The sequence below is a fragment of the Falco cherrug genome, chromosome 1 (assembly GCF_023634085.1).
Source record: "Falco cherrug isolate bFalChe1 chromosome 1, bFalChe1.pri, whole genome shotgun sequence".
In the NCBI taxonomy this organism is placed as follows: Eukaryota; Metazoa; Chordata; class Aves; order Falconiformes; family Falconidae; genus Falco; species Falco cherrug.
Window position 1 is genome coordinate 127,489,651 of NC_073697.1, and position 10,799 is coordinate 127,500,449.

Sequence of the window (10,799 nt, forward strand, 5' to 3'; positions counted from 1 at the left end):
CTGAAGACAAACACAGCGACAGGGGGCTCTTACCTCTTCTGTGGCACAGGCTGCCCCAGATACCCCGTTCCACAGCTCTGCAAGCCCAGCAATTCTGCTCTTCTCCCACCCCAGCTGCTGGCAAAAATTCCCTGTGGAACAGAAGTTCTGCTGCTTCCTGCCAAAGACCCAGAGCCAGGAATTTCCAGAACAGAACCAGAACAGAGAGTGGATGGTCAGTTCGAAGTTTTTATTTAACTGTCATAAAAGGAGAAGCAGACGATGATTCCAAACCTGTTAACCCGGGTCTAGGATTTACAGACAATATGCACCAAATCAAATTAACAAAAACCTCTCTAGGGGCAGGGCAAGGGAGAGTTAGAGGCAAAGACGTAGCTACAAGAAAGCCACATGTACTTGGTCCCAGTTCTAATACGACCTCAATGTGGTAGGATCCAGATAAGAGGGCTGCGGAGCTGGAACATGCCTGCCCAGCCCTCAGGGGCTGACGGGCCCCAAGGGCTCCTTTGCCCTGAGGGCCGTGTCAGTGCAGCCCTGGCTGGCAGGCTGGCATGCTGCGGGGGTCTGCGATGGGCACAGCGGGGCAGGGGGAGTCGAGTGTCAAGGCAATAAATACTGACAGGCCAGGCACAGATTTTAAAGGCAGAACAGATACATAAGGCATTAATCGCTTCTGAATACTTGTCCATTGCAAGCTCTTTGTTGATTGCCTCAGGAGAGCAGCTGCAGAAACAGACTAGTCCATCCTCAGCCCAAAACAGCCAGGAGGGCAGGTGCTGTCCTGGAATTTCAGTGCTTTGCAGCTACGTTGGCTGCGATAAGAAGTGTGAAGTGATGGCAACACCGGTGACTACTGCACCCACCTGCCTTGCAGCCCCTTCTTTTCCTCAGAGGTGCTGAGGCTGCCAGAGAGTTTGGAGCCCTATGCAAAGGGGGCCAAGGTCCTGCCACGCCAGCTCCCTGGACACCGGGAAGGGTGGCCAGGCATCACCTGGGATGTCACACCACCCTTCCCTCTGGAGACGTCCTGTCTCGGGTGAAGAACGGACCAGCAGCAAAGCGGGAAGTTGTGAATCTTTCCTAATAACCCATGGAGGGGTGTGACCAAGATGAGTGCCATGCCAACAAACGGGGAAGGTGGGTGGCATTTAAAAAGTGTAACAAGGGCAGGGCCCCCTCCCTAGAGGATACGTGTTACACATTAAGGCATCATGGTTACAGGGAACATCCACAAATGAAGCTGCCAGTACTCCCAGGACACTGACTGGGTGGGAGAGAGGCAGGCCAGACATGATTTTAGCCAACAAACGGATTCAATAGCTGCCTGGCATCAAAGTTCTTCAGCTACTTGGAGACAGTAGCTACCCTGAGCTGTGCACAGAAAAGCCAAGCACAGGACCCCACGCAGAACACAGGAGTCTCTCCCCTTCAGCACCTGCCAGAGAAAAGGAAGGTGAGAAGCAGCAAAGGGCCTGGGGTGGGAGCGAGCGCTCCCACCTCTGCGTTGGGAGGGCATCCTGGCACGGCCCTGGGGCGGGCAGCTGGAGACCAGATGCAGACAGCACGGTTTGGTCAATGCACTCAGCAATTCTCTGGGGAGGGGACACATTACACAACTGAGCAATCTGGTCAAATTATAATGGGGGGTGAAAGGTAAGAGGGTTCCAATGTCAGCACTTTGGTACAGGGGGGGATTTCTACGGTAGCCACTGTCTGATTCACGCTCTCTGGGGTTTGGCCTTGGGAAGGGCTAGTCCTTCCAATCCTTCTTGATGGTCAGGTTCCACTCCCAGGACAGGTGGTCAGTCTTATCATCATCTGTGAACTTGGATTTGATGTTGTAGCTGCCCCGCGCCAGCATGCCCTTAGGGGCTTCTTCCATGGGGGTCAGAAACTCATACTCCTCTGCTCGGGGGCCATAGCTCCCAACCATGTATTCAGTCTTGTCAACTACAAGGAGAAAAAGAGGTGTATGGAGGCTGTGTAAGAGCCTCCCCTGCACTTGGGGCAAGGATAAAGCAAATGAAAGGTCTGTAACTGCTACAACAACCCACAGAGGAGCTGTGAGAACAAAAACGTCACCCACATTAACAGCTCCATTTGCTCCAGGAACTGTTCAGTCCTCCTGTGGGGAACGGTCCCCCCACCTTAGCACCACTGTCAGCAGCGGCCTGTTCACCACCGCGCTCTGGCGGGGATTACGTGTTCAGCCCGGAGGTGCAGGTGCAGTCGGCACCACAGGCTGCCACCCCACAGCAGACCCAGAAGCCTCTACAGATCGCTGCGGGCTTGGCAGCACAGGGATGCCTGAGGACTGACTCCTCCCATGGTGGACTGTGGGGGCACCACAGTGGAAGGAGCAGAAAGCCCTCACACAGCGCAGTACCCGTGTCACAGAGAAGCACTTACTTTTCACACCTTTCCGGAATGTGTGCTGAATGTACTTCAACCCTGACACAATCTCCCTGTTAACCTGCGGAGACACAAGCAAGGACTGTAGCAGGCATCTCCTAGACACACTGCCCACCCCACCCACAGCAGTAGACAATGTCCACCGCCACACCACTTTTCAGGGCTCAGGTATTCCCAATGCTGGGATTGCTGCAGCCTGGCATTCCACTCGTTCTTCAGTTTTCAGATCTGAATTCTTACCCTAAAGGAGATTTTTATTCGGTATTCCACACCCTCCTTCAGCACAAATGCTTGCTTCTTGTAGCTCTCCAGGTCACCTAAAAAGAAGGGAGAGGGTTGTTCAGAGTTCCTTTGTATTGCTCTGGGGGAAAAATGTAAGTTGCAAGAGGTGATCAGGCAGTATCTGCAGTAGCAGGGGATGACCCTTACTGCCTGGACAGCACGCAGCTCATCCTTTCATTTTTGCATGACAGGACCCTCCTTGCTGCACTGCCCATGCTACCCAAGGCAGGCGAGCACTGCCCTGTGAAATGACACCACAGTGCAGCAATGCAGTTAATTCAAGAATGTTCCTTCATATATGTTTGCTCTGAGGGTGTCACCATGGCGAAGCTGCCATCAGCACCGTTGCGCAGGCTTGAGGACAGCTGGCTGCCCGGCCCAGCAGCTCACACCTCTACAGAGCTAGGGCCAGCAAGGAAAGGTCTCTGCTGTGACAGGGGTGCTGAGACAGAGCTGCTGGGCTGAGAGTACAGAACCCTCCAGGGACCCAAGCGCCTCACTCTGCATCCAGCACAGGGGCATTTCTGACACAGGAGGGCTTGCCCACCACGCCAGCGGAGCTCCTGTGGGGCCTTTTGCCAGGCTCCATACTGAGCCAGCTTTGATCTGGGAGAAGGGCTAGAGCTCTTTCCTAGCTCACCTGTCAGGTCCAGCTCCAGAGGGCCAGGAGCAGTAGCACAGACCAAAGTCAGTTTGGTCACCACCACATTTGGAGCGTTGGGATCTAAAAGACAAGTGAAAAGGCTGTTCAGCACCCATCCCTAACACCAACCAACACAACTCCTTTTCCTTCCAGGGCACTTCTTGAAAAGCAAGAAAAGCAGTGAGAACACCACCCCTCCGTGAAGGTCTGGGCTCCCTGCTGTGTTAGGCCCAGCCCACAATCTCCCCAGGAGCATCCCCTTCTGAAGGCAGAGTGCCACCCCTCTGTCCCTGCACCTTACTCCAAGGGCCAGAGATCGGGGGTGGGGTGGGGTGGGGGGAGCAATGACACATGCCTTTATGCTCCTGACTGTGCTCCTGCCCAAGGACAAAAAGCTGGGAGGAGAAAAGCTCCCACGTGGGAGCAGGGGCAAGGCTGGGGGTGACCAGTGGAGCTCTGGCTTGAGCAAGGCACAGTCACATCCTAGGGCTCACCGGCAGTCACAGTGACGGCACCGAGCAGCGCCTCCTTGTACTTGCGCAGGCTCTCATCATCCTTGTCCAGCTCCTGGATCTCCTGGATGCTCTTCTGGGCAGGTGGCTTATAGTTGACGGAGTGTTCATCCTCCTCATTCTCAGCTGCAATCTGGGCCAGCTGCTCTGCTGTCGGCTCCTGCTCCGCCATCCTCACACACGCGAGTTATACTGAAGTGAGGAGGAGAAGTGTAACTGCACCTACCTACTCCACGGAAATGTGTGCTGAATATACTTCAGCCCCAATACAATCTCTCTCTGCAGGCTTCTTCCCACAGCGCAGCACGTCAGTACCAACCAGGCTTCCCCTGAAGTGCTCTGCCATGACTCCCGTGGACTCCCTCTCTCACTTGGGCCCTTCGTGGGCTGTCCTTGGGGGGCCTTGAGGGGACACAATGCTGCCTAGGGCCCGCAGCCCCTGCAGACTGCTCCAGTAGGCCAGGTCTCTTATTCAGCCCATGGAGGGCCATGCCAGAGGGAGGAAAAATTCAGCCTCACTGCTTTACTCATAAGCCGGAACAGGTTACACCCCAAGCCCAGAAAAAACACCCTCCCCCACAAGATCAACCAGGGGAAGCTTTCACTCATAATAAACCTGAGCCCAGAATAAACTCAACTCAGCTCTGCTCTTCCAGCGTACAATTCTAACTAAGAATAGGCTGGGGCACAAAAGCCAGGAGCCCCTGCTGCAATCTGGAGCTTGCAGTAACACATTCAGATCAATTTGCTCTGGTGCCTTGAAGGAGTGGAATGAGACACCTGGCTCAGCTGATCTCACACTTAGTCCTTTTCAAAGATCTGTATCACACACAGACAGTGAAACAGATAATGGATTAAACATGCACGGAGTTTGGCTCAGCTGTCCAAGACTAACCAGGAAACATCCAGCTGCACACTGAGGCTGGTGACAGATGATGCCAACACCCCACTAAAAACCTCCATAAAAGCCAACAACATCCTCAGTAATTCCTGATATTTCACAGGGTGTGCTGTTCTAAGGGTCATCCTATGGCATGTATCAACTTGGACTCTCTTAAGACTCAAAACCCTCTTTCAGCAACCACTTTTGAAAGGCTTTTTGTACAAGCAGAATCTTTCACAAATGATCAGCTGGTGGATCCAGGTGTTTCTGTCATTATCTGGCATTCCTGCATCCTGTTCAATATTCTCACCTGGAGCTCTGTGCTAGCACACACGATTCACAACCAACTGCAGAACTGCGTTCTCTGCTCTGGCATCTACTATCCAAATAAATCAAGAACGACAACATTTGCTACAAATACAACAAAACACAGACAATGCACTTAGCTCAAAGACGAAAAGAACGGATGGTGGTTAGCTCACTTAGTATAACCTGTAGCAGAAGTTTTAGGTTCTTGTAGATCATAATTAAGCCTGTATTTAACTGACATGATAGCACACAATTCAGTTATTCCATTTCTACCCAGACTGGGAAAGACCTCAGCGCTGACATTAATCACACACAGTTTACAGAGCACGTTTTCCAGTGACGCAAGGTCAATTCTGCAGATGCCAGAGCCAGTCCGGCTCCATGGCCAGTTTGAGCCTGGCAACGGCTGTAAGAGCAGAACAGTGGAGGTGTCACCCAGGGTCCACTAATATTTTTAGCCATAAATATTATGAACAATTTGTTGGGGAACAGGGCAAAAGAGACAGAAACAGAAAGTGAAATTTTGCACACCTCCGCCAGAAGAGAAGGCTACAGTAGACCTGTCAGTGAATACACAGAGGACAGAAAAAGAAAGGAGGAGCGAGAACTGGTGACCAGCCCACCTGCCGGCATTCCTGGGTAATGTGCTGGCCCCAGCTCCCAGGGAGCCAGTGCTGAGACTGAGCTGCTGCCAAGTCCCCATCGGGACCCACTCCCTGCCCACTCTCAAACCTGAGAATGGACTTGCTGCCTTGCCTGGGCCGGCAGCGCTTCCCCAGAGAGGCTGGCAAGGCTCCCAGGGTGTCCTGGGGGTAGGGTACTTGCAGTGGATGCAAGCAGTATTCCTGGGTACTAAGGCTTGACTGAGATTTATCACCAGACAAAGGTAGGGGGGACACTTTGGGGTTGTTACAAGGGCTTTGTCCCTGCATGGCACGAACGTGCCCATGCAGGGGAGCTTTCCCATTGTACCTTCGCACTTACAACTCCCAACAACTTCCAGTACTGACCCCTCCACTTTATAACAAACAGCTGGCCCTTCTGCATAGCCTTCTCCAATATCCTGGTGCTGAATATCATGGAAATGTGTATTCAAAAGGCCATTTAATTTCATGTCATACATGAACAACTGACTAGATTTCACCCTGGTACCTCCATATCAAACCCAGTCACTTCCTTTGGGCTCCTGCCTGAAAAAGCCTCCAACCTTGAAGACTCCCAGGAGCGCTGAACACTCACTCAAACATTTGTTCTACTGCTTGATCCCCTTACTGCAGTGCCTTACCTCCAGGCTAATTTCACCTCCCAAGCACTACAGGTCGTTCTCTCCCTACGCTGATGAACTCGTGAACCTTCCTCCTCAGACACCTGTAGCTTTCAGGAAATGGAATTGACAGACTTTCAGTGAGAGCATTAAAGAACTGAAGTCCCAAGTCACTGACTTCTGTTGACTCCCAAACCCTCTGTGACTGAGCCTGCTTTGAAAGCATGAATATAATAAACAGATGCACATACAGCGGACAATCCACCAGTAACCATGTATATCCTCAATGGTGTCAGGTCCCTTTCTGCGGCATTAACATCCATGGGTGTGCATACCCCACTTTCCAGCTTTCAGACCAAGCACAGACAAAACTTCTAACAAATGGCCTGATCAGCACCTGCAAGCAACAGGCTGCCAGGCAGCCTCCCCTCGAACAACCAAAGCTCACCAAAACCACTGTGCAGAAGGTGAAGGATCAGCACTGCAAGGTGAACAGGGCAGTGCCAGCCACAGTGCTACTCCCAACAGCAGGGTCCAGCCTGGAAGATCTCTCCACTCCGCACAGGAGCAGCCTTAGTGTTAAACAGTACTAATTCTGCTTTAGCAGGGAGTTGGACTACATGATCTCCAGAGGTCCCTTCCAACCCTGACCACTCCATGATTCTGTGACTTCTAGTAGCTGAAATAGCAGCCCATTTCCAGGACCAGGCATCCTATCCTGAGCAGTTCAGAAATCCATTAGTTTGGTCTCAGCCAAGTATAGAGCTACCACTCATTGGCAACCAACTTCCAGATGCAACAGACAGGGCAACAGTTTCCTCCCCCACATCACCAACACCCAGTCCTCCTCAGCTCTGTTACAGTAACAGCTTCCACAGATATTTAGCAACAACTATGCCATAGAGGGCACAGGGGAAAAAAAACCACAACAAAAACCCGCCAACCAAAAAACCAAACTCCCAGCTCCTCGGTTGCGTTCCTATGCCTCTAGCCTCAATCCTGTGATCCAGAGCAAAAGAAACAATCATGCACACCACCACACAAATTAATCAAGAACTACCCCAGTCTTTACAGGATCTCTAAAACAATGGCAGCTCACTGAAGATGGAAAACAGCTCTTCAGACCAACACAATGCACTGTTCCAACCAGCCACTCAGGCCATGCCAGGGTTCAGCTCTCCAAGGAAGCTCAGGTGAAACACCACTTCACCTCTTCCCAGAGGCTGCCTCAGGAGCAGCAGTCAGAAGAACATCTCTGACCAGGCTGTGCCAAAACCATTGCTGCAGCGCTTGAGGTGAGTGGGTCCCTGCGCCCCAGCCAGCCGTGGGGGTCGACAGGCACCCTGTGACACAGCCAGCAGTGTAGCCAGGCTGAGGCTGGCCACCCCCTCCCACACAGAGCGCTGCATTTCATCACCGCAGGTCACATTGCTGTGGATCCTGCTCCAAACACACAGCCAGAGAGGAAGGAGGTTCCGCATCGCATCAAAAGTTTTACCAGGGCCTCAACCTTGCCCTTCAGGCTTCTCAAGATGAAGCGTGTATTTCAGCTCATGATTGATTAGCAAACCAGAGCTTTTCCAGGTGCTTGAGAAACCAGCCATCACACTGCCAGACAAAGCAAAGCCAAGGAACTCGATCGCATGTGAACTGCCGGAGAGAACTGCCCTCACATACTCCATCTGCACCATGCTGAGACCTCCAGCAAGCACACACCAAGACGCAGAGGAGCAGGGACGTGCAACACAGCCCTCCAAAGGGCTCAGCTCCTTAACAGAAGCCTTCCCACTACACTGCTGACCCACAGCCGGGCTCCTTACCGGAGCTCAACACCTTAGACCTCAGGCATTGCTCTGAGCTGTTTGGAAGGAAATTCCTCTTCAGTTCCTTTTGACACTTGGGTGCTCTGCCCAGCACCTCTGCCTGGCATCTCTCTGGCTCTCAAGACTCAGTTGAGTCGCAGAACACTGGAGCTGGTGCATCCGTGGCTCCTGGGAGGCCCGCTGCTCTGTGAGACAGCACAGAACTGCTGTGAACTCTGCCATCACTGGCAGAGCCCACACTCTGCCTGAAAGCAAGTTAACGGAAAGGCAGGGTCCCCAGCCATGCAGACATCTAGGGAAACAGCCCGGGGCTCCTCTCAGATCCTTGCAGATCAGCCTGCAGGTGACAGCGGGAGGCCGAATCACTTGCTGCCTGGGAATTTGCACTCAGCTGTCTTCACTGCTTCCTCAAGTCAGCAGTTCCTCCTGGATTTTCTCAGCATTTTTCATGCATGACCGCGGAGCCAGCAGCAGTAAATGCAAGAGCCCCACCTTCCGCCAGACAGAAAAACTGCTAGAAACATAACTTTTCAGGCAGACAGCGGTAAACAGCAACTTCTTCATACCCCAGGATGAAGATCCCACGTCTCTAGTGAAACCAGTTAGTCAATCTCTTCTGATGAGCTAATTGGCTTCGGATGTCCCTCAGGCCACAGCGCAGCCGTGGACACTCATCAGTGCCAATTCGAGCGGTCCCCACCCTTCCTTCTTCCCCTATGGCGCAAGGGAAAGCTGCTGCAGCTGCGCAGCAAACTCTGTTGGAATTTGATCCAGTTAATAAGCATTTCTGCAGGGTTATTTTCCAGCCAGATCAGTTCGCTGATGTAGCTAGTTCACTATGTAGCTACAAATGCTGCTACGCTGCAAGGACAGGGAGCCAGCAGTGCTTAAACCGGCTCAGGCTGTGCTGTTGCTCCACATGTACAACAGCAGCCTGGGAGGCTGAATCAGAGAGAAACCAGGCTCGGATGGTTCCCAGGGCAGCGGTGGGGAGGGGGGCACATCAGCGGCAAAGGAGGAACTGGTGACTGACAGTCCTTAGGCCGAGTGCTGCCCTCTGACACTGCCTGGGAACGCAGAGCTGAGGGGATGTCCAGATAACGCCCCTGCACCAGATGCTTTGTAACACCATCCCAGAGAACTCTTGTCTTGCCTGATCCCTGCCACTTGCTCACAGCGCTGGGGATGGACTCTGGAAACAGCCTGCTGCCTTTCAGGCACTTTGAAAAAATGAGTGTTTTGGTGGTGTTTTCTGGGTTTTTTTTGTTTGTTTTGTGGGGTTTTTTTTTTTGGGGGGGGGGGGAGGGAAGGCCTCGTGATATAACCCTCACTGCAGTTCACCTACAAGGCATTAACCGCCAAGAGCAAAACCAAACAAAGGCATGACCAGATAGTTTCATATGCTCCTAACTTCAGAAATTTTAGAAGTTCTTGCAGTCCTACACCCAGGATGCACACGAGTTACATGGGTGAAGAGACCACAGCCTGGCTGCAGTTGCCATCTGTGTGGTGACCCTGGTGCTGCAGTTGTGGGTGCCACCTAAAGTGTGACCCATCAGTACATACTGCCATGCATCCCCATAGCAGAACACTACAACAAAACCATCTCTGCTCAGCAGTTACGAGACAAGAACACCTGCACTGGAAGGACACTTGGACGTCCAGAGCAACAAAGCACTGGTCCAGTCCCGAAACCCTCAAGGCGACCATTTGACCACTTTCTGTAACCGGGAGTTCTTCTCTCTTACGAAAAGGAAGTTCCAACTTTTAGACTTGTTGCAAAGAGCCTGTGGGGCCAGGGAAAGCATCACCATCCTTCTAGCAGGGCTGCGAAGGAAGGAAAGAAGTGATACCTCCTGCAAGAACCAAGCTGCAGTCTCTGCGCACGTTGCCTCAACTGCTTTAACATGCACCCTACAGCATTAAGGGGGATAAACCGGGCGCCTTAATTACTCTGACACAGAAGGAAATCGACCCCGAGGAAGTTACTTCCATGTTCCTCATTTCATAACTAGAAACTATTTATGGAAAAATTGTTCGAGATGAACGAGAGCGCTCGCACCTCCCGACGCCTAGAAAGTGAAAAGGGCCCACCGTTCACTCCTGCCGCCCCCCGCAGCCCGAGCAATGGTGGAAACCCGGGGGCGGGCGCGGAGCAGCCCCGGCTCCTCCGAGGAGCGCGGGTCGACCCCAGCCGCCCGTGTTTCGTCCCAGCTGCGGCCTCAAGCCCGAGTGCTCCGCACCGCTGCGGCCCCCGCCGGGGACAACGGCTGCCTCCGGCCCTCAGAAGGTCGCGCAAGGCCGCTCGGGACCCCGCGGCCGCGACGCGGCCGGGCCCCGCCGTCCGAACCCTTCCCCCCGCCGGGCCTCCGCGCCCCCCTGAGCCGCCCGCTGCCCCCGCCCTACCGGCCCTGTTCGCTCTCCGCGCTGCGGTGACAACGCCGCCGGGATCCGCCTAGCCGCCCGCGCACCCCCGCACTTCCGGGACACGCCCGTCACTTCCCGTTATCCCAGGCAGAGCCCCGCGCCTCACTTCCGCCGGCGGCGCGGCGCGCTGATTGGCGAGGGGCACCCGCGCGCGCTGGTGGGCCGGACGGTAGCGCGGGGGCGGAGGGGCAGAGCGCCGCGGGGCGGGGCGCGGGAAGGCGCGCGCGGGCCGGGCCGGGCCGGG

General features: G+C 53.8%; 1 protein-coding gene across 1 annotated transcript; it reads right to left on the reverse strand.

Moving 5' to 3' along the window:
* Window positions 1–214: 214 nt before the first annotated feature.
* Window positions 215–10,675, reverse strand: ARHGDIA (Rho GDP dissociation inhibitor alpha). Its single transcript, XM_055697624.1, has 6 exons — window positions 10,535–10,675; window positions 3,832–4,041; window positions 3,335–3,418; window positions 2,653–2,729; window positions 2,410–2,473; window positions 215–1,950 (listed from the first exon to the last, which is right to left on the reverse strand). Exons 2-6 carry the CDS (start codon window positions 4,019–4,021, stop codon window positions 1,751–1,753), a joined length of 615 nt encoding a protein of 204 aa, XP_055553599.1. The 5' UTR covers window positions 4,022–4,041; window positions 10,535–10,675; the 3' UTR covers window positions 215–1,750.
* Window positions 10,676–10,799: the final 124 nt, after the last annotated feature.